The sequence below is a fragment of the Lasiosphaeria miniovina genome (genome assembly GCF_030549165.1).
Source record: "Lasiosphaeria miniovina strain SMH2392-1A chromosome Unknown B0T26scaffold_2, whole genome shotgun sequence".
Lineage (NCBI taxonomy): Eukaryota > Fungi > Ascomycota > Sordariomycetes > Sordariales > Lasiosphaeriaceae > Lasiosphaeria > Lasiosphaeria miniovina.
The window spans coordinates 1,226,134-1,248,660 of NW_026848221.1; the positions used below are offsets into that span (position 1 = coordinate 1,226,134).

A 22,527-nucleotide genomic window follows, 5' to 3' on the forward strand; every position below is an offset into this window, starting at 1 on the left:
CCAGGTCTAGGACAAGTTGTTATCGTTCTTTCACTCTAGGCTTTCTGTCTCGAACTTGATCAGTCAAGTAAAGAGCTGCCGAGAGGCGGTACGACTCTGGCCCCGTCGTAGGATTCGGGAGGATGTAGTGGCCAGTATGTATTATGTGCATTATGGCATCAAAAGCAGCTCCGTTTCCTGGAGCAATGCGGGGGGATAGAATCCGACTTTGGGATTTGAGGGTTGGTCAGGCGTTATTTATACCTAGATGAGATATGATGCGAATTCGAGTGCCGGATTCGGTGCTTTCCACGGAATCGGATTCGAGCTAGACATGTGTTAGGCAGACAAGGCAACGTTTCCGGATGTCGTGTCGGCAATACTTGAGAGAGGCTAAAATGATTTATTCTCTCCATATACATTATTCCTGAGCCGTCTGAACTGCAGCGCCCCCGCTGCCTCTTACCTTACCTGGAGATTGGAGCCGACTCTGATTCAAGTGGGCCAAGCTAGCAGCCCAACAGTTCACATAATACGCCTCAAATTCGTCCAGGTAGTAAGGCGTTGTTGGGTGGGTGGAATTGCCGCCACGCCGCACCCAGCAAGCAGGCTTGGGGCGTACTCGGCAGTGAAGGCTTGCGCGAGAAGGTGGCAGCTCTCCCCGCCGGTTCAGCCTCCCCGCCGGTTCAGCCTCCCCGCCGGTTCAGCCTCCCCGCCCGTGCATCATCGCGCAGTGGTCTGGTAAGGTTGCAGAACGGTCCGAGAGAAGAAGTAAGCGGACGTCTGGATGCCCGGCAGCAGTCGCACAGCCACACATGGTACGTAACCGAGGGGCAAACAGGACGTAGAACAAGAGCGAAGAGCAATACCATCAAGCAAACCCGTGATCATCAAGAATGCCGTGTGCTCCGTAGCGCAAAATTCTCCCGCGGTTTGGCGAGTACCAACAGAGGCATACCCTTGCCTGAGTTGCTGAGCTGTGCCTGGTTGGTGAGGAAGGTATCTGACTGGAAACGCTTGTTGCTTATTTTGGGCTGGACCTCTGGCCAACGTGCCGCCAGCTCGCGCCGCTGAAGTTCCAGCTCTGTTGGGCTTGGGATCCGTCCGACTCCGCGGACTGAACGCCGCCTCAAAACGGACGTATTTCAAAGGCAAAAAATAAGTGAAATGAGAACCGGGCTGCCATGTTTGAGGCCCCGCGATTTCCTTCCTGATTTGTGATTGTCCGCCCCTAGTCAACGCTGTGGCAGACTGCCATTCCATTCGCCAATAATCTCAGGCGCTGGCTGAGTGAGTCGGCAGCTTGAAAACATAAATTCTTCAAGAAACTGCTCCGGGCTGTGTCGCGGCTGCGGTACGTATGCGGGCGGGTTCGGATGATCAGTCTGGCTTGGCGGATGAAAGCAACCTAACCTTAGGGGAAATTTGCGGGCCTGGAGCGACTGCCCACTGAGGAAATCGCGACGACTAGCCCCGCAGTAAATTTGACACCGCCCTAAATCAGGTCGAGAAGCGACTCAGTCCAGGCGTCCATCCAGTGTGCTTGCAATCTCCCGCCTCCAATCGCCGCCCGCCGCCCTGCCGCAGCGTGTTAACAAAAAAAAGCTACGACGGTCACGAAACAACGACCAAGTCGTCCCACAACCAGCAATCGACGATATCGCAGAAAAACACCATCAATTGACGGCCGAACCGAGCGACCGAAGCAGCACCTCTAGCAGACATGTCTTACAATCCCTACGGCCAGGCGCCGAATGCCGAGGCTGGTTATGGCTACGGCCAGCAAGTGAGTGTTGTGTCCTTCCTTCGCCACACAATCGCCGCTTAGAGCTCCCTCCCGCAGCTTCCGCGACGCGGGCTTCCCACCGCCGGAGAGCAGCACAGAGCCTCTGGAGGGGGTGGCGCATCGCAGGCAGAAAAATGTGGGCAGCAACAAGTCTGCAGGGACTTTTGATGCTCCCAATGAATAAAGTTCAAGATGTATTGATTGCGCGCGCAGCCAGAAACGCGAACCCAGCTGTTTCGCGGGGTGGCGGGTTGGCCGGCTGGGAAGAAGACAGACGAGAAGGCATGAAGACAGAGACTAGAAACGGCTGACACAATCGCTTTGCGGTCTTGATAGGAGCACGAGTTGGAGCCTTACGGGCAGCCATACAACAGCCAGCCATACAGCCAACAACCACATGGCACCCCTCAGCAGTCACACCAGTATGGAAGCCCTCAGCAGCAGTCGTATAACAGTCCTGCCCAGCCGCAACAAGCATACAGCAGTCCGGCCCAGCCTCAGCAGCCGTACGGCAGCCCTGCCGCAGTGCAGTCCGCCAATGTGCTGCCGACGGCGGACTTCCTATCGCGGGTGTCGGGGATCCGGGAGGACATGCGGGAGCTTAGCAAGAGGGTGGACGACATTGTGCAGCTGCACCAGCGCGCGCTGACCAGCAGCGATGGCAGCGCGCGCGAGCAGCTCGACGCGTTAGTGGCCCACACGCAAATAAAGAACACGGCAATCCGCGACCAGATCCAGACCCTCAAGGGCGACGCCGAGCGCACGTCGGACGGCAGCTTCGGCCTCAAGAAGCGCCAGTTCGAGTCGCTCAACAAGGAGTACAAGGACGAGATCCAAAAGTACCTGCGCGAGGAGCAGGAGTACCGTGAGCGCTACCGCGAGCAGATCGCCCGCCAGTACCGCATCGTCAACCCGTCAGCCACCGAGGCCGAGGTACAGCAGGCCCAGGATGCCGACTGGGGTAATGAGGGCGTCTTCCAGACTGCGGTATGATGGCCCATTTTCATCTTATTTTGTTCTCTTTAGTACACAGCGCTGACCCAGCTTTGTCTGCCTTACAGCTTAAGAGCAACCGCTCCGGCCACGCGTCCGAGGTTCTCCGGAACGTGCAGGCCCGGCACACAGAGCTGCTAAACATCGAGCGGCAAATCCGGGATTTGATGGACCTCATGCAGTACCTGAGCACGCAGGTGGTGGAGCAGAGCGCCATGGTCCAGCAGGCGGCGCAAAAGGCCGAGGAGACTACTGACCACCTCGACAACGCCAACGTCCAACTGGGCAAGGGCGTCGACCACGCCCGCCGCCGCCGCAGGCTCAAGTGGTGGTGCGCACTCGTCGTCTTCCTCATCGTTCTCGCCATTGCCCTCGGCGTGGGCCTCGGCATCGCTTTGACCAACCAGAACAAGAACAAAACGTAACTTTCGCCCATTTTCTCATTTTTCTTTGTTTTTTATTGGCTTGGACTGTTTTCTGGCGGGAGTGGCACGGGTGGACCCAATCCTGTCTGCCATAGACAGGATCGGAGTGTTTAAGCTGTATTGTGTCCCTGTGTGGATATATGATGTTTTCTCTGAGCGTGTGTCCGAGTCTCCAAGCGGGGATGTGTTTATCCTCTATGTTTCCACTTTATTCCCCCTCCCTCCCCAGCGCGTGCAGAAGGGAAAAGTTAGCGAAACTTTTTTAATATAAGCGGTAATAACAAGAAGCAGTGACTCAGGAGGGTCTACAGGAGGAGGTACTACGGGGACGACAACGACTACTACTAGAGCGATCAAGGAGGGGGCGTCAGAGGGAGGAATATTAGACCAGCTAACAGGCGCGCTGTCGGTGTGATATGGAAAGGCTGCGTAGCGATGAGCGGTTGGTTCGGAAGCATGATGATACACAACTGAAATGTGGTCTTCTTTCACACACTCTCTTTAATTACTCTGCCACTATTACTGTTGCTACCTTCTTCTTAGCATAGTTTTCGGTCATTGCAAGTTCCTTTTTGTCATAATGGATTATTATCTGTTCTATATTTGCTTTTTGCTTTTTTTCATTTCTTGTCTCTGTTTTTGTGCTCTCCTGTGACTCTGCTCGGTTCTTTCTCTTCGCTTGCTGTTTGCTTGCTACTAAATGAAGTGTATTTGCTTGATTTATGTCGCGGCTTTCGCTCTCTTTATTTCTCTTCCCGTTGGGGGGTTTTGTTTCTAGTTACATGTTATTGTTTCTGATGCTTGCCCTCCGGCTGGAAGAAACGGCAAAAGCGAGGACGGAAGGAAATAAACGGGAGAAAATATAAACGGAAAATGGACGCTCGACGCAACTTGCCTGCCTACCTATTTGTCTTCCTAGCTACTTCAACACCTTCAGATTGTGATTTATTTATCTATTTATTTATGACGTAGGTATGCACACAGATAGATAGCTCGCTTGTAACCGCATACTCACCATATGTAACCTCTTTCTATAACTTGGACACCCCGTCCCTGTCGCTCGCTGCTCGATGGCGAGAATGCAGACAGGAGCCCTGCAAGCCAATGCCTATCTACCTGGCTAGGATACGCCTTTAAAAAGTAGGTATTTTGGGGGAGATATAGGCCTCTGGGATTCAAGAATGATAGGGATTCCAATAGTTATTACCTTACCTACCTCCTGGGTAAAAAACCCGTTAATTAGGGCGACGAGTGAGGAGGTATTGAGGCTATTCGGATCCCAGAAAGTCCCCCGCTGATAAACATTCAAGAGATTGGACTGTAGAAGTGTAGGGGATTGAAAGAGCACAATGTTGTGTCTAAAATCGAATTCTCTCTTCTGTCTCTCTGACAACTAACTTGTGTAGGTATCTACTACTACCTAAGTAACCGGCCTTTTCAATCAGATGAACCTCATTCTTCCTATACGCTCATCTCCTAACAACCGCCTCAAGTAGAAATCTCGGGCTGGAGGGCACTTACCCACGTCACACAGAAGTGTTTATTACTATTACGAAGCATAACGGTACACAATCACAGCATAGATCAGGGGACGCCAATTCACCGTCTTCCCAAGTTCCACACCTCCCTCCACTACCAATTTATCTCTTGAGCGCCAGTGGCAACACAACACGACACAGTCAACGGACAACGAAAACGAAACAAGTTACAATGAGAGGACGTGTTATTATATGCATATATACAGCTCGCGCGCGCAACTTACACAAAAGGTTGGGGGGGAGGGAGAGACGCGAATCCCAAAGAAGCGTTGCAACCTCCCCTCCCGCCCCCTTTCCCCCCAAAACCACCTTCCATCCCCTTCCAATCTATACAAATCAACCAGCACGGGCTGGAGAGATACAAGAATACCCTTCGCTGTGAGGACATGCGCTTTTCGCAGCTCAGATTCGCTGCAATATCCGCTTCCAACCGGCCTGCCCCCCCGCCAATCTCCGACCAGTGTATAAGTGCCGTCCCAGTGTCCCCAAGACCGAAAATGAAAAAGAACAAATAAAAAGAAAAGACGGGGAGTGACCGTGCTAGTCGTATATAGGAAGATTTTCACTCCGTCTTCCTCTTCTTTCCTTATTAGCCTTCTCCTCTTCCTCTTCCTCTCGAAGTAAATCCGACCTCATCCCCTCATCTACCGCGATGCGCTTCTCAAGCTTCTTCAGCCTCCTCTCCCTCTCTCTCCCGATAATATTTTCTGCGTCGTCTCCTAGCTGGCGAACGATCTTCAACCACCGATCCCTTTTCCTCGTGATGCTGTCGTCTAGTATCCTCAGCTTTCTCCCCTTCTCCTCAGCGGCAATGCCGTTTTCACTATTTACCAACTGTTCCTGAAGCTGTTCTCCAAGCTTCTGGTCAGCTGCTGAATGGATAATAGGCTCCCTCTTGTCTGCTTTATCCGGTAGTTCCCCTCCAAATGCCAGCAGCTTTGCCCGGGCAAGCGGGCATAAGCCGCCAATCATTGGAAACCTCTTTTTACAATACCAACCCAAAAACCCATGCTGCCGACTGGTCCTCGTCTTCGACCGGAACATCATTTCCAATTGATACGCGATTTGCTCGAACTAGGCGCACTACCGCATCATGCCCGGGTTGCCGGCCCCAGAGAGTTTGCTGGCTAGCTTTGGGTACTTCTCCTGGACTTGGATTTGAGTTCTGGTGGCCTCAGCGTACGACAAGGCGTTGACAAGTTCTCCCTCGGTCCTTGCCAGCTCCGCCGTCCGTTCAAAGTACTTGAGGGCCTCAGTAACCTTGCCTTGCTGGAGCAGCAACTGAGCCATTGTGGCAACGGCAATATCGCATTCGGGATCGACTGTAGCAAGACATGCAGTGTTAAAAATATTTCTGTTGGTAGGCTTCAGGGGAGGGGACATACTGATCAGGGCTTTCTCGCAGAGTTTCTCGGCCTCCGCAAAGTCCTGTTTCCATTGAAAGAGGGCCAGGGACTTGTTGATCAGGGGCAGCACGTTCATACACATGGGCTTGGTCTCCTTCTCAAGCTCGATGGCCATATCGAACTTGTCGATGGCCTCCTGATACTTGCTCTGGTCGAGGAGAATTTCGCCATAATAGTTGTAGACGTCTGGGACCTTGTCGAACTTCTTCATGCATCGTCGGAACGTAGCCATCGACGACGCTATCGACCCCATCTTGTACTGGGTGACGCCAAGTTGGATGTGTGAAAAGATGAAGTCGGGGTCGAGATCGATCGACTTTTGGTAGTCCTTGCTCGCCTCAGGGAACGCTCCCTTGATGAAATGAAGCTGCGCCCGGTGATAATAAATGTCAGGATCTGCCTCGTTCTGTTGCAACGCCTTCTCGAAATCTTCCTCGGCCTTTTCAGGAGCACCTGAGAATAGTTAGTCGGACAGTTCGTACGACGGTAAAGAAAACACGACATGAGACGTACCTAGCTCGAGATTCATACTCGCTCGCTTAATGTAGCTCTGCGTCATTGCAGGGTCCAGCTCGATGCTCTTGCTGAGGTCGGATAGAGCATCTTCGTGGTTTCCCTTCAGGCAGCGGAATGTTCCGCGCATGTTGTAGGCCAGTGCTTCAAACTCACCCAGGTCGCCACGCTCAAGCGCGTTCTCGAACGCCTTAGCAGCGGTCTCGTATCCCGAGCCAGCCTTGTTGTCGAGGTGCTTAAGACCAAGCTGCAGCAGGCCTTTTCCGGTATCCTCGGGAATCTCGACCGAGTCTTCCAACCCAGCCGGGCGGGGCTTCGGCCTGAAGCTTTGCAGATAGTTGCTCACGAAAGTAGCGCTCGGCAACCTCGGTGGCTTGGAAGCAAGGATTTCTTTCGCTCGCGAGTCGGCGAACTTCTTGAGCAACCGCTCTACGGCTTGTGCACTCTGCTCGTTCCTAAACCCATCGATGATGCAGCTCGCAGTAAAATCCAGCAGCGCCTCGCTGTACTTGCCCAGGTGGTCATAGGCATTGGCACGGCGGTTCAGAGCCTTGATATACTCGGGATCCAGGCCAATTGCCGCGGTCGTGTCTTCGACTACCTTTTCCCAGTCGGCCAACGCATTGTAGCAGGCGGCGCGGTTAGAGTAGTAGACCGGGTCCGGCTTGCAGAGAATTGCCTTGGAGTAGAGCTCGATGGCCTTGGTAAAGTCCTTCGCCCCGTACGCCTTATTTCCAGCCTCCTTAAGCTTGGCGGAGTATTCCTTCCGCTCCTGGTCAGATAGACTCAGCACAGTGGTTTCATCGATCTCTAGAAGCTCGTCCGAGGGTTCAGATGCGACGGCGGCAGGCTTTGGCTGAGGGGGTCCAGTTTGTGGCTGCTTTGCTGCCGCAGCGGCGGCCTTTTCGGCTTCGGCTTCTGCTTCCCTCTCGGCCTGTTTCTGTTTCCGCCTCTCCTTCTTGCTGAGTCTGGGTGTGCCGTCCTTCGACTGTTGCAAAAGGGATGAGTGTTAGCGCAAGATATAATCGCCGGCCTAGCAGGAAGAAGCGGGCAAGCAACCGTCGTGTCGGGGCCGGTAGTGGCAAATGGACTGGGGACGCTGACTTACGTCACTTGAGCTGGTCCGTAGATAGTACACGGCACCGGCGCCTGTGACAACAACGACGACGCCGGCAATCGTATATACAACTGCCTTGTTCTCCGAGAACCATGTCGTGACCCGGTCCCAGAGTGACGAGTTTGGCGTGACAACCACGGGGGTGGTTGCCATAGGAGTTGAGGGAGGAGTGGGAGCCATGGCTTGAGTATTAATGAAATCGATAAGAGATCCTCGGAAAGAAGGACTTTGGGAAAAAAGAATGCACCTGAAAAGGATGGTGATGGCGGATCAATCGATCAAGATTTGGTCCTTTTGATGATGCAAATTTGCACAACGACCTTGCCAACAAACCACCTCGAGCTCGCGAACAAAAAAAAATTATAAAGCTCGGGCGCGCCAAAGCATCAGTGACCCACGCGGTTTTTCCGAACCTGGCAGGGCAGGTTCAGGCAGGGATTGCCAGTAGTCTCGAGCAGCCAGGTTGTTCAGGGTGGGGACTCCAGAATTGAACAGTCTTGCTCCAATCTCCATGTGGGGTGCCTCAGGACGCAACAGTTTGATTTGATTCAAGGTGATTATGTAACCACGAACACCCCTATCTTTTAGTACTCGTTTACTCCTTCCACCTGGAGAAACTCAGCTGAGGATATTTGTTATTATTGCCCTGGACAATTGTCGAATTCAAATTTCAACAGTGCCCGTCCTAGCAAAGCAACCTCAACTCACTGCCTTTGGTAACTTTCAGCTTGTTCTAGGTTTTCTTCAAGGCTTTTAGTTTCCCTCAACTTGGTACAATTTTTATGTCAAGTTTGAGACAATCGTATACCCAACTACCTAGGAAAAGTCGCGATTCATAGCCATGGTGGCAAACTTCCAGTTGTTTTCGTCCCTTCGCTATGATGCAGCGCTCCTCCAAGTGGCAGACAGCCCACTCAACGACAGCGGCTGGAACCGCGTAAACAAGTCCCCCTTTTACATGCTGGACTTCCACCGGGACCGCATGCTCAGAGCGGCCACTCACTGGGGCTGGGACGCCGCCGTCGAGGCGCTGAGCGGCGATGCAGGGCTGCAAAGGCTCGAAGAAGCCCTCGCGGGTGCTATAGGGGAAAAACAGAGTGCACCATTACGAGTGAGGGTAGTTATCTCGGAACAGGGCGCCATAGAAATAGTCACGGGCAAGGTTCTGGAGACGACGCTCTCGAACCTGTACCCAGCAAAGCTCCCCGTGCCTGGGGAGGCGCCGACGGGGCCTAGCGAACCTAACAGTAGGCAAACAACCACGCCCTCTAAAGTACCGACTTACGAGGTCGTTGTGGACGAATCGGGGACGGCCCGGTCCGAGTACACGCACTTCAAGACGACGAAACGGGCCATGTACGACGTCGCACGGCAACGGGCGCGGATCAGTCCCACCGACGCGAAGGAGGTGCTCATCGTCTACGACGTGGACGGCCATGTCATGGAAGGCTCAACAACCACGCCCTACTTCTGGAGAGGCGGGAGGTGGGTCACGCCGGCTGTGAGTTCCCAGTACAGCCTCGACAGCGGAAGCGGGGGACAGGACGGAACGACGAGGAGGTGGATCTTGGAGAAGTACGTGCCAGTCTCGGCGACGCATCTGAGTCCCATGTCTAACTTTCATAGGGGCCTCGCTTTTGAAGATGTCATCTTGGCCAGCTCCCTCGTAGATGGTGAAGAGTGCTGGCTAAGCAATGGGGTGAGGGGGTTTATGTTTGGGAGGATCAAGTTGCATCATGACACCTGAGATGTAGTCGCATTAGCTTGGGCACCCTCGCGGCAAACCCATTCTACCCCAGTAGATCAAGAACCATCATGCAGTGCTCCCTCTCCTACCTAGGCGTCTTGAACGGAGTGGACTTTCGAAATGCAACTTACAATACCTACACATTAGCAGCGAATCCATACACCCACAGACGTTGAGCGGCGGCTACTTTAAAACAGTAGATCTAACGATGCGGATACACTACAATCTTAGGGCATCTCTTGATTTATTGCGTCTTACTTTGTAAGATAATCACCAAGCTTGGACATTCCGTCAACGCCACCAGCCGAGCGCAACGCGAGCTCTTTCGCCATTCGCCATCCAAGGTGAAACCTGCCTTCCAAAACTCATCAACTGCCAAGGCACTGTTTACGATCGTCCGGGTCTACGTCAGGGTGGTCATGTCTGTGGGGTGGTTGTCGGTCTCGGGTGCCAAGCTGTGGGGTACTGCCGCCATCAAACAAGTGGCTTTTCCAGGAAAAGCCGTTTCATGCAGTCATTCGATTCGTTGGGACTGGCATCAAAACTGGGAAGTCAGAGTGTACCTACCAAGGACCAGGCATTGTCTGACAAGATGACCGTTATTTTATGGTATAGACGGATTCTCAACTGCGAAACTCAGCAGGGAAGGCAGGCTTGTTTTCCTGTTTGTATGCATTCACCCATGTACAGTACAGTACATACGTAAACGGCCATAGGGGAGCATTTGTAGGTGTTCCACAAACGCCGCAATGGATTTCTTCAAATACGAGAGACTCAGGCGGGGTCTGGATGATTTTAGCTTGGGCAGCTAGGTAGGTACGCCGTTCGTTGCCCGCTCCCAAAGACTCTTCGAGCAAAAAGATAGAAAATGGACGCTCAACAGTCTTTGGTGAGAAACCACCGCCAAGTCCCTATTGAGGCTCTGTAGATCCAAGAGCCCTAGGCCTTGGCATCGCGGGAGTGCCTGCATGCGTCGCTCGGCAGATGCCCGAGACCCCTGTCTTCTGGGGCAGTTTTGCACCGTTTTTAGACATAAGAATAGTGCCTGATTAACCGCCTCACTTACCTCGTTCCAACTTCTTCTCATCTCATGGCGACTGCGCGCTGCTTCTGATATGGTCTTTCATTGCTCTTTCCTATTTATTTTCGGTCTTTTCTTTCTCAAGAATTTCGGGCCCGGAGCCGGTAACGCCACTCCGGGCCAATCGCACAACCTCCACTTCACCTACTCCTGCTATCAACCAATACCCAAAACACCTCCTGCCCCAATGTTGAAGAGGTAGCTCAACCGCCCGCTTTCACGTGCTTGCGCTTTCCCGTACTTACAAATAGAGTGACATGCGCTGGGCTGCAAGTCATGCCGCCGGCCGATGTGCGTTGCGCAGGCCGTAGTATGAAGGGTCTCGTGCGACGATGGAGGTGTGACTATCCCGGAGGCTTCGTTTGCGTGGTTGACACAGCCGGGCGTTGGCGCCTTATCAACGCCGCTAATAGGAGATGTGTTATTGATCTATGGACAGTGATCAGGCACTGGCTCCTGGCTTTGGTCTAGGTTAGGTAGTTTGTTCGTTTTACGGCCGGATTCGAACGGCTCTAAACGGGGTAATGTTACTAATATTGCGCCTGGGGCTACGTCTGTCAAGCTCGCCTATTCCCATCATACGTAGTATGTGCCTCGCCAGAGCTATCCGCAATAGGCAATATCTCTTGTGCTGTCAGAACCTTCTTGTCAATGTCCTTTACATATGTTGATTTCGACCTTTTTTGGGCTGTCACCCCTTTCGAGATCGTGCACCGTCCATGTCGGCGCCTGCACGCCTAGAAGGCTCCGTCCCATCTGCCACCCCAGCTTTCCATTGGATTGTCATCGCGAACAACACGTCACGAGCAGTTCCAGGCTGGAGTCACTCAGCTGGCTTGGTCAGGAGCTGCCCTCCAGAAACTTGGGTGTCGTGGGGGGCATCAATGCCCGCATACCTACCTTATTTCCGTTCCTGCTCCTCGGTTCCTGGTTCGTCCCTTCCAGTCTTGTCTGCTGCTACCCAATTCGGTGTAGGGGGTCGCTCATGCCTTCTGTCGGGGCCTCCATGTCCAGCCGCACTTCCCATCCACCCTTTTTAATATGACGCAAGTCGTGGGGTGTTTGCCTTTCAGGGAATGGATTGAAACATGGTCCAGCCGCCCCGAAGGTGAGTCGCCCGGCTGCCTCGATCCTTCCCTGAGCTATAAGTACCGGCATGTCATTGAGCAATATCCACATCCCTCGCTGGGCACATTGCTTCCCTGTTCTCTTCCTTTCTTCCGCTTTCAGTTATCTACACCCTTCCGCTACTATTCAGCTTCTCTTCCAACCCAACTTCTCTCACCCCGATACCTCTCTTTTCTATCTCAGTATCATATCAACCCTCCAAGAGTTCTCCTTGAAGCCTGGCAATAAGTTGTCTCGTCAAGCGAGCCTCTCCCATCACCATGGAGTCTCTCTTCCACGCCCAGGCTAAGCTGCGACAGGAGCTTGGCTTGAAGAAGGTCATCGCCATCTCTAACAAGAACTACAAGCGCCATGGCACCAAGTCGTACGTCTACCTGCTGAACCGGTTCGGCTTCCAGCCCACCAAGCCTGGTCCCTATTACCACAAGACATTCATCCAAGACGATGTGAATGGCAACTCGTACTCCGGTCGCCCTCGGAAGTACACGGAGCTGGTCAAGAAGACTGGCGGAGACCAGACAGGAGAAGTGACTGCGCAAGACCAGCAGAATGATTCCGAGTACCTCTGCGAAGTCGACATCGGCACTCCTGCACAGAAGCTCCTGCTGGACTTTGACACTGGCTCTTCGGACCTTTGGGTATGCTGAACAGCCCCTGGGATGACATGCACATGAGCTGACAAACCATATTGCTAGGTCCGCTCCACTGAGCAGTCTTCTTGGCTTTCTTCGTCCAAGGGCCACAACACGTTCAATGCCGCCAAGTCTTCCACTTTCAAGAAAGCTAAGGGCAAGGCCTGGAAGATCACTTATGGCGACGGAAGCTCAGCTTCTGGTGATGTCGGAACAGACGTTATTTCGATTGGCGGTCTCTCGATCAAGAACCAGGCCGTAGAGCTCGCCAAGACCATGTCCAAGCAGTTTAGCGACGGCACGGGAGACGGACTCCTCGGCCTTGCCTTCCCATCAATCAACACGGTCACCACGAACGGCAAATCCGACCCCCAGCCGACCCCCGTTACCAACATGATCACCCAGTCCGACATCCCCAAGGAAGCCGAGTTGTTCACTTCCGCTTTCTACAGCTCCCGCGACGCACAGGAGAAGTCTTTCTACACATTTGGCTGGATTGATGAGGATCTCGTGAAGGCATCGGGCGAGGACATTGCCTGGACTGACATTGACAACTCAGAGGGCTTCTGGATGTTCCCCAGCGAGAGCGCCACCATCAACGGCCAAAAGATCGAGCAGTCGAGCAACAAGGCAATCGCTGACACTGGCACGACGCTTGCCCTCGTCTCGGACAAGATCTGCGAAGCCCTCTATAAGCAAATCGAGGGCGCCTCGTACAGTGAGGAATACCAGGGCTACATCATCCCCAACACCGTCACGGTTGATAATCTTCCTGACTTCAGTGTGGCCATTGGAGGCAAGGAGTTTGTCATTCAGAAGCAGGATCTTGTCTTCGCCCAGGCCGATGACAAGAACTGGTACGGTGGCGTCCAGTCACGGGGTGAGAACCCGTTTGATATTTTGGGCGATACACTGCTCAAGTCTGTTTATGCGGTATGTGCCAACACGTCACTCCTTTCTTTTCAGCAATCCATGCTAACGTTTGTGAAGATCTGGGATCAGGGTCGCACCCGCTTCGGTGCGGTTCCAAAGATTGAGGAGACCCAAGTCATCGCTCCCTCGCCGGATGACTCTGGCAAGTAGATCTGCCAAGGTCTGAAATCCTTGAAGAACTTCCCTCTGTTTCATGGTGAGCATTGAGGGGGTATAAGATTGTTTTGGTGCTCTCTTGAAACGAGTAAGAGTCAGGTTCTTAACTTGATTGGTGATGCCTTAGGCGGAGTTCCGCCGCATGGTCTTCCTTTAGTGCTTCTACTAGAATCATAAAATACAAACATCTTTTTTGGTGCCTTTTTCAATAAACTATGATGACGTTCACAGTAAAGCTTCGTTAGGCACCTTGAAGTGAACCAAGCTCTACTAGAGGCATGTTACCAAGTAGTTTGGAGAAGTCACGAATTTTCAATCCCGTACCATACCAAGACACGAGATGTGTTGATTCTGAGTAATCTCACCTTTTAAACGGATGCTGACACAAGCTGAGATCATCAGCCGTGTTAAAACTCAAAAGCGTCCCCTCGCAGTTTGTTGCCTTACAACTCCGGTCAGCTCTCGTCCAAAATTTGTGTGCACGACTCACTGGGAAATCCGAGGCTAACTTTGGAGACCTATTGAAACTATTTGGCCAATATTGACCAACGAGCTAAGACGGCCGATGCTGGACACCCTCCCATCTATGCGTCTACGGTCCGAGATGGCTAGGAATTTAAAGCTTTGTTAGAAACTTGAGGCTGGCTCTCAAGCTGAGTCTAGGTAGACGGCCTTACTTGAAATCTCACACAGTTCAGTAGCTCATCGCGGTACATGTTTCATAGGCGAAGAACAGGTAAATAACATAGCCAGAGAGACTCTACTGACGGTGAGAAGCAAGAATATAGCTAATTACCTTACTATCTGCTGTGTTATTAGACATAGAACCACTGTTGGTCCTTCAACTGCGGAGACTCCGTAGTCTTGTAGATGTATTATTTTGTTTCTTGCTGGTACTTGTTTCGTTTAGCTGCAGCTCCTGCGTGTTTTTTAATATGAGATTGAGCCAGGTGACGTGGATTTTGTGTAGTAAGTCAGGTACGTAGGCGGAAGATTTAGGTAGATGCGTTGTTGTTATTCTGGTTAGACTAGAGAATTCCGAAAAATATGTCTGATATCTGTTAAAGATAGATAGTTGCATGTCTCAGAAACTAGAGAAACTCTCGGTACTCGGGTTGCTTCTTATTTATTAGACAAGTTAAAGAGCTTTAAATGATAATCGATTCGAGATATGGCCAGGCACTTTTCACTGCTTGGATATTTTACCAATTGACTTTGCTTGGATAAAGAGACCCCTAATGAATTGCCACTCTGGTTTGAGCAGAGCGTGGTTATCTTCCGAGTTGCCGAAGGCTGTTGGTTTCGACTCTAGAGCGGGTTACGTATTAATTCTAATGAGCCGAGGAAGAAAAGTACCTGGGCATGTCTCCGAGGGAGAAAACTCAAAAAATACATGGCCTTGCAGTAGAGTTCTATCACAGCTCTCACAGAGGAACAGTATCTGAAGTAAAGTTGTCATGTATAACTACTCTGGCTAATTTTACCTGCTACGAAGCGTGTGATGATAAAATTGTAAGTAGAATATCATTCTATGTTGAAGTGGACCGTATGTCATAAATGGTTGGAGCTAATTACAGGTTCCTCGGTATATACTTAATATTAATAACAAGTAAAAGGAAAGTATCTCGGCACCAACGGCACAGAAGGAGAAGCTCAAGTACCTACAAACCTAACCTAAATGTCTTCAAGATCTGTTGAATCATACCACTTTAAGAGTAAAATATCCGTTATACTAACAAGAAGCCAACAGTGTGGGGTAAGCCCTCAAAAATAATTTCTAGAGAATAGTAGGTAGCCTTTGTACTACTGGGAAACCGAGGCAAATAGATTTAGCTTCTAGGGTGTGGAATAAGAATTGTGAGTGACTCAAAAACATAGATAATTACTACTACTAGTAGGGTACTTGGGGGGGTGTGTGGGGAGTTTTCAGGATTGAGAACTTCCTACCTTAGCTTGAGGCCAATGTTTCGACGGTCACAGTTTCCGCCATCAAACCAGGCTGATCCAGTACCAGAAGGATAAAGTACCCAACAAACGCCTCACCCATTGCCAGAAGGAAATGTTCCGTGCGGCCCTCGGCATCCTCGTATCTGGTGTGTCTGTGTTGTAAAGCGGCACTCCCTCCCCCACACCCATATCCAAAGTTAGATGGGAAGATCTGGGGAAAGCTAATCTTTGGGGGAACTACAACCCAATCCCGGAACGTTTAATAACGGGGGAAGGATTTCCGAGATTTGAAAGGCTTTGATACCTTGCCGCTCCCTGAATGGTTTTTTCACCGAGGGAGGCAATAGCTATTAGAATCTCTATTATAGAATCGTAAATGCCTAGGTATCTCTCTCCTTGCAATACCTAGTCAGGGTATTATCTAGCCGGCTTATTTAATAATCTTTATTCTTCACAAGTACCTTAGGTGCCACGCCAACAAATATTCATGGATTACGTTGTAGATTACATTCTAGTTGCCTTTTCCATCGGGGACTCAAGAGACACCAGGCGTAGGTGGACGTCGATGATGATTGGGCAGCGATCTCCAATGTAGCAGCCGTTTGCACTTGGGTTGAGCCAAGGGAGGGTCCGGGATATCCATGTGTGGGGGTCAAAGCGAAAGCTCCCCAGACGAACCAGACCGTCGGTAAATTTGCCCGTTCGCCGCTCGCTCCCAGAGTGCTCCCTGATATATTCCCTGAGCGGTATCCCCCTTTCTGTTAGCTTTCCCTGGCCCCACAAGAATACCAGAGTCCCCCTTGATCAAGAAAGCGATTGAGGCAGGGAAGTAAGCTATCTAAAGTAAAAGACTTTAATGGAGATAGGTATGTACGAAGATATGAATGCACCGTCGGGACAGACGTTGTTCTAAGTATGTAGCTTGTTATGCGTACGTAGTGGGACCCGACTGAGGAGAACCAACCACTGGCAGAGCGAACTGGAACCCGATTGAAGGTGGCGTGGAAACCCGAGCGCCAACCAAAAGTGGCATGCCGCGTTAAGCTGAGACTACATGCAAATCAGGCTGGGCGTCGAACCACACAGAGGGGAGGGCACGTCAGGATAAATATTGCCGCCTGCTGCTGTGTTATGGAAACAGATGATACCTACCTGCTTACTGTGTCTAGCGTTGCAGACAGCAGATAGGTAGGCTGACAAGGACGCAGAGGTGAGCTCAGCAACCTCCCATCCTCATACCTTTCCTTACACGAGGTGCTGATGGAGGGCGGGGGACGCCTTGCGTGATCTCTTGGTTGGCACGAAGCATAGTAAACCCTCTTTCGCTGTCCGGAGAGGAGCTGCGTGTGTAAGTAGTGAGCGATCGCGATCAAATGCTATGGGCCCGTAACAAGCATCATTCTGTGTCACACCAAACACGGCCCGTGGCGGCATAGTGTTTTCCTGCTTGTCTAGGACCGAGGTTCAAAGAAACACCAACACTCCCAAGAATAAAGGGGACCGGGATCGGTATTGCATCATGGTCGTGCGGACTTTGGTAATTATTTAGGTTCGGGCAAGAATGGTGGCAGGGCGAGGTGACGGAAGCGAAGAAAATGATCCCGGGCCGGATAGGACTTCCAGATTTCATCAGATGTGCTTACCCGCCATGCCGTGCCATGCCTGCCTGTGTGTGGCCTTATCGCCAGAGTTTGTTGGTCCAAGAGTTCACGTTGCCGTGGGAGGGATGGGCACCCGAATTCGGTCGGAAGCTTAATCCTTAACAGAGCTTAAAAGCCGGCGTGTTCTGCTCGACTCGCCAAAGCTGCCATGAAACGGGTAGCTAAGGCGGGAACTTCCTTGGAGGTATTTGGGTAGGGAAGCTCCATCCTCTGGTTCGCCTGCCAAGCTAGGCCCGCATGTGCATCATCGCTCCTGTTGTCGCTCCTGCCGCGTTCGAGGTTCTCTGCCTGTTGAGCTGCGTGGCGGGCGTGGTGGGGAGCTTGCCAGAGGCCAAACAGCTACGGGAAACGGGATGGACGACTGGTCGACGGACATGCGCTGCATATGAGAAAAAAAAGGGTACGAAGTATTCGTACAGGGAGGTCGTGAGCGCCACTATCCGTAGTAGGTTTGCACCCGACGGTCCATCCATTATCACCATCTTCAGTCACCATCATCATCACCATCATCATCATCATCATCATCATCATCATCATCATCATCATCATCATCATCATCATCACCACCACCATCATCATCATCATCATCACCACCATCCATCCAGTCTCAAGGGTAACTGTGCGCTGTGGAACTAAGGTTAGATGGTGGAAGGTATGGAGTGGCTACCGGCAGTACATAGTAGTACTGGACGGAGGTGTTAGCATCAGCATCTCGGCATCAGCACGGGCGTGGGCGTGGGCGTGGGCAAAAAGCCCAGGCCGGAGCGAGTGGGCAATGAGCCTGCCGATTGAGGTGCTGAAGTGTGTGTTGGAAACGGGCTCAGGGTTGATGGTGGCCATTCAGTGATGAATGCTGCGGCCGTCGGGCTGTCGGGGTGAGTGAGGCCTTGAAGACGTTCAATGACGACGGCAGCCAGTTAGGACCCCTGTCCCTGTTAGGAAAAATTACACGGGGCCTGAGAGCCTTGACACCAGAGCGGCCTGCTTCCATCGCTCCCCCAATCCCAATTCAACTGCAACCCGTTTTAGACAAAGACGGCATCCGCCTTGATCTCCATCGGCGCGCCACTAGCTACAGATTGCCCAACCTGTCGTCTGCCACTCTCGTCTGTCAAAGGGTGCTAGAGGGGTTAGTTCGCCTCTGCTGGGAACTCGACCGAGTTTGGACCTTAATTTTTCTTCGGTTTTTTTCTTTTTCTGGTTTCCTTACTCTTTTTTCCCCTGTTTCTGTTTCTCTAGGCTAGTAGACACTGCTTTTACTAGTTGGTGTTCCTGCAACGCGGCTGCTTGCTGCTGGGAAAGTTGGGTCAGATTGTGGACGGCCCTGCATCCATCTGGGTCTCTGTGTGCACCACCACCTCGCACCTAGGGGCGGCCCAGCATTCCCCCATCGAGCCTCTTCTTGCATTCTGGCTGTTTTTACCAACTTCTAATTTCTTGCGGCCTCCATCTTCGTTGGACCTGCTGTGCTCGGTTTTGGCCGGCCTCGCGTCTCGTCAGGCCCGATTCTGCACCGCAGGGCGGTTCAGGTTCAGCAGCGGTTCGATCCGGCTACCGGACATTGTTCGCTCGCCTTGTCCCGATCAAACCAAAACCCAACAAAAATCGAGCGGCTCGACATTCTCCGCCACCAACAACCGCAACGAACGCATGATCTCGCTGATCCGGCCCCATCGCAGCTTCCTGCACCCCCTTCCCCCAGCTGCACCCGCCATCTCGCTGCCGCCACGACGCCCAGCGCAGCCCTAGTCAACACAATGGCCGCTGCAGCTCCCCGACGCAGAAAGATCATCGGTCATCGCCGCCGTGTCGAGGACGAGGGTGACGAGGACGGCGGCCCCGAGGTTCTCGATCTCGATGACGACTCGCTGACCGACGGCTCCATCGCCAGTGGCGAGAACGACCCGGCCGACGACAGCGACACGAGCAACCTCGACGATGCTTCTTCCCCCACCCTGCCCAACGCTCAGAAGTCGGTAGTAGGGAACGGGTCTGCAAAGCCGGGCCTCCGACGCCAAGCAGAAGGCCCCTCGGGTGGCGATGCTCCTGCTGCGAAGCAGGCCCTCCCCGCCCTCGCCGATGCCGAGGCCCTGCTCGGCCGGATGACCCTCTCCGACAAGGACGACGGGGCGCGGGAGATGAACTTTGACGATGTGCTACAAGAGACGGTTGCTAGGGACAATGCTCCTGTCATTGTGAGCTCAGACTCGGTGGCGAAACAAGCGCGTGTGGCTCCGCAGGAGCAGAAACGCCGGGAGCACGAAGAGTACAGGCGGAAGCGAGACGAAGACCCGACCTTCGTACCCAACAGAGGGGCTTTCTTCCTGCACGACCACCGACATGCTGGGCCCGCCGCAAATGGCTTCCGGCCATTCCCTCGCGGTTCACGGGGTCGAGGCCGAGGTGCTTTTGGAGGAGGCCCCTTCGCCCCAATCAAGTATGTCCCGCTCTTTCCCATGCCTTCCGCCTCCTGTCCCATGCTGATTGCTCCTTCCAGCCAGTTGCAGCACGTTTCTGACCCTACGACAAATGGGCCGTGGGCCCACGACATGCACGAAGTCATTGCCGAGCCTGTGTCCCACCACCGGCCTCCTCGCTACCAACCCGACCATGAAGGGCCGCCCAACGGCAACGGCGTCATCCATACTGCGAGTCCGAGCAAGACTGCCATCAACCGAGCCATGTCTCTAGACAGGCACACCGGCAACGTCACCATCCGGGTGTTTATTCCGCCGACAATGAAGATTCCCAAGCTCTTCTCTGGGATACCTCTTAAGCAGTACACCAAGCTCCCTGACCATAGGCCGCCCCTCCGCCGGGACAAGCCCGTTCGGGTGAATCTCCCATATCACAAGCAGCCTCTGATGCCTCGCTACATTTTCCCGGCGAACGACCGGTCCTTCATCTTCATCCCGCGGGCTATGCGCCCTAACCAGCAGAGGGTCCGGGGTAGGGGCCCCCGATCTGTTCTGGGATCGATAGGTGCCATGTCCAGGAGGACAAGCGTGTTCGGCGGAAGCATGTACGGGGGTAGCACGTACTCCCCCAGCATTGCCATGAGCCGGCGGTCGTCGATTGCCGCCCACGACATGGGACGCGAGTTTCTTATCTCGCCCGCAGGATCCACCATTTCACGCCCTCCTCTGCCCATGGACAACACCAGGCCCGTCGTCCGCCTGCCGCCGCTCACTCAGCCTCCAGTTGTTGTCATGCCCGTGGTTCTACAGCCCGATGTGTCAGAAAAGGCTCTAGCCGAATCGTCTATCAACGACTTCCCGCAGCCGCAAACACACCCGCTGCCGCAGAAACCGACTTTCCAGGAGAACAGGCCCACCACGATCCCCATGCACCAGCCCCGCCCCCAGAAGACGGTTTCTGTCGAGAACATCGAGTCCCCCGTCCAGCAAGCAATGAATGCCCCGCCGCCATATCAGCAAGCTTTCCATCAGCAGGTCCCACTCCAGGTGTCGAACGGTTTCATGCAAGACTCACACTCGCGCAACCCATCGCACCCACATCAGCTATCGTCTGGCACACCCCTTTCGCAAATCCCGGAGCGTGCTATCCACGCCGCTCCGTTCCAGCCCAATACGTATACGCAACCGGGCTTCTACAACCAGCCGTATCCGATGATGCAACCGCAGCAAGGATTTTATTATCCGCAAGCTTTCGGGACCAACATGGCGCCGAATGCCAGCGCTCCCGCCTTTATTCCGATAGGGCAGCCAGGCCCACCCGTGGCATACAACCCATCCGGGCCGGAGGACGTCTCAGTCGGCCAGGCCAATACCCAAGCGGCTCCTTCCCAAGGCCTTGTAGCCCAGGAGATGAATGGAATGGTCTACTATTACGATCCTGCCCAACTTCCTGCCATGACAGGGTTTCCTCCGTTTCCTGCCGCGCAGCCTTACGCCACTGGCATGGTCAATGTGGGTGGTATGATGCCACCCAGCCCGGATACATTCTACTACCAAACGCCTGCACAGCCTATGGTCTATTACTCTCAGTAGGGTGTGTGGGATAGACTCTGGCACCCTAATGAGCAGTCTCTGATAGCCCAGACGGATGAAACCGCCGAGCAAGGCGACTGATCCTGCAGTTATCAGTCTCTTCGATGAGATTAATACCAGAAGCAGTGTCTACTTATCAACACTCATATGGGCCTGGAAGATTTGGAGAAGGAAAGGATTAGGCGCTCCTCGACTTATCTGGAACGATAGAAAGAGGTGGAGAAATGTCACAGGGAAGCTGTGGGACAGAGACACCAAAAGGGTGCGGCGCAGAGGATTATCCAAAACTCGCTTTTTAAGAAAACCCCACGACCAAGCCACGTTTTACTTACCTACTAAAAATCATTTACCTACCTCTTAATCAACGATACGGCTTTCTTTATTTGCTTTTTCGCTCTTGCTTTGGCGATCGCGAGCCTTGTCGGTATTCATCTTGCACTGGAGTTAGGCTACGGTCAGATATTTCTCCCTCTCTCGCTTCTTGGGAACCATCGGGTGTGCGTGCGTGCGTGTGGCTAGGAATGCGATGGATTTTTCCGTCGGAGAGGACTCTTGTTGCTTTTTTCTGTTAAATCTCACACTTTTTTTGTTAAACTTTCGACTATGGTCGAGAAATGGTTGGCTCGTTTTTGTATTGCTTCGGGTTTTTTTTCTTCTTGTTCCATTGATTCTTATTCTTATTCTATTCTCACTATTTTTTGTGTGTTAAGCGTTTTTAAAACTCTTTTTTCTTAAACGCTGAAAGTGATGTTGTTTGCGGTCTCTTCTCGGTACACTGCCTCTGTGTGTCTCTATTCCAACTACCTGCGCGCTGCCTGTCACTGTCGTTTCTGGTACTGCCGTTGCCATTAACTATTCTTTGTGGTTGCTGTCTGTTGATATTTATGTTTTAATACTTTACAAGGGTGGAAATCTCTTCTACACGCTGCGCAGGATGGGCTGTTTTATGGTTTGTCTTGCTACTAAACAACTCGTGTTTGGGCAAGAGAGAAAGGCCGCACACACGGTGCGATACGGTTGGCCTGGAAATCCCGAGGATTGGTGGACATAGGCCTCGGTCCGCGCGAGGAGGCCTATGATAGTGTTGATGGCGGGAGAAGATACGAAGAAGGGTGCCGAACAGGTCCGAGGAGAAGCACGTTTCAGTGAAAACAGTCTTAGGGAGTCTTTCTGCCTTCTGTCACTTTCGTTCTGGCTGCAAGAAGATGACCACAATCAATGGCAGGGATTGTTCGACTGGGTTTTGGGCTGCAGCGAGGAAGCCCAGGCACGACTATGGACTAAAGCAGAACAGCTCTACTAAAACACATCACGCACAAGAGAGAGAAAGAAACAGAGCCGGCCGATACTTCACACTTGCGGGATGCAGAATCAAGAAAAGAGATTACCGTGTCCCCTGGCTCTGACGATGGCGTGTGTGGAAGGGTTGCTTGTATGCTGTTGTATGACTTTTGACTTTTGCCTCGTTGGCAGCC

At 52.6% G+C, this 22,527-nt stretch overlaps 7 protein-coding genes across 7 annotated transcripts; 5 read left to right on the top strand and 2 right to left on the bottom strand.

Moving 5' to 3' along the window:
* Positions 1 to 1,702: 1,702 nt before the first annotated feature.
* On the top strand, positions 1,703 to 3,183 carry B0T26DRAFT_636327 (t-SNARE; the record flags this gene model as incomplete). Its single annotated transcript, XM_060436818.1, has 4 exons — positions 1,703 to 1,771; positions 2,105 to 2,219; positions 2,292 to 2,752; positions 2,827 to 3,183. The coding sequence occupies 4 exons, from the start codon at positions 1,703 to 1,705 to the stop codon at positions 3,181 to 3,183; spliced, it is 1,002 nt and encodes a 333-aa protein (XP_060299929.1).
* Positions 3,184 to 5,804: 2,621 nt separating this feature from the next.
* B0T26DRAFT_640056 (uncharacterized protein) lies at positions 5,805 to 7,937 on the bottom strand (the record flags this gene model as incomplete). The annotated part of the gene is made up of 4 exons (XM_060437189.1): positions 5,805 to 6,043; positions 6,107 to 6,580; positions 6,641 to 7,622; positions 7,749 to 7,937. 4 exons carry the CDS (start codon positions 7,935 to 7,937, stop codon positions 5,805 to 5,807), a joined length of 1,884 nt encoding a protein of 627 aa, XP_060299930.1.
* Positions 7,938 to 8,598: 661 nt separating this feature from the next.
* On the top strand, positions 8,599 to 9,504 carry B0T26DRAFT_637393 (putative 4-amino-4-deoxychorismate protein; the record flags this gene model as incomplete). Its single annotated transcript, XM_060436922.1, has 2 exons — positions 8,599 to 9,332; positions 9,384 to 9,504. 2 exons carry the CDS (start codon positions 8,599 to 8,601, stop codon positions 9,502 to 9,504), a joined length of 855 nt encoding a protein of 284 aa, XP_060299931.1.
* A 757-nt stretch (positions 9,505 to 10,261) lies between these two features.
* Positions 10,262 to 10,726, bottom strand: B0T26DRAFT_115945 (uncharacterized protein). Its single transcript, XM_060433299.1, has one exon. The coding sequence runs from the start codon at positions 10,589 to 10,591 to the stop codon at positions 10,313 to 10,315; it is 279 nt and encodes a 92-aa protein (XP_060299932.1). The 5' UTR covers positions 10,592 to 10,726; the 3' UTR covers positions 10,262 to 10,312.
* A 466-nt stretch (positions 10,727 to 11,192) lies between these two features.
* On the top strand, positions 11,193 to 11,802 carry B0T26DRAFT_115967 (uncharacterized protein). Its single transcript, XM_060433300.1, has 2 exons — positions 11,193 to 11,515; positions 11,600 to 11,802. The coding sequence occupies exons 1-2, from the start codon at positions 11,250 to 11,252 to the stop codon at positions 11,628 to 11,630; spliced, it is 297 nt and encodes a 98-aa protein (XP_060299933.1). The 5' UTR covers positions 11,193 to 11,249; the 3' UTR covers positions 11,631 to 11,802.
* Positions 11,803 to 11,973: 171 nt separating this feature from the next.
* B0T26DRAFT_636403 (eukaryotic aspartyl protease) lies at positions 11,974 to 13,428 on the top strand (the record flags this gene model as incomplete). Its single annotated transcript, XM_060436824.1, has 3 exons — positions 11,974 to 12,351; positions 12,409 to 13,278; positions 13,336 to 13,428. The coding sequence occupies 3 exons, from the start codon at positions 11,974 to 11,976 to the stop codon at positions 13,426 to 13,428; spliced, it is 1,341 nt and encodes a 446-aa protein (XP_060299934.1).
* A 5,371-nt stretch (positions 13,429 to 18,799) lies between these two features.
* B0T26DRAFT_747452 (CASC3/Barentsz eIF4AIII binding-domain-containing protein) lies at positions 18,800 to 21,052 on the top strand (the record flags this gene model as incomplete). Its single annotated transcript, XM_060444845.1, has 2 exons — positions 18,800 to 19,479; positions 19,540 to 21,052. The coding sequence occupies 2 exons, from the start codon at positions 18,800 to 18,802 to the stop codon at positions 21,050 to 21,052; spliced, it is 2,193 nt and encodes a 730-aa protein (XP_060299935.1).
* Positions 21,053 to 22,527: the final 1,475 nt, after the last annotated feature.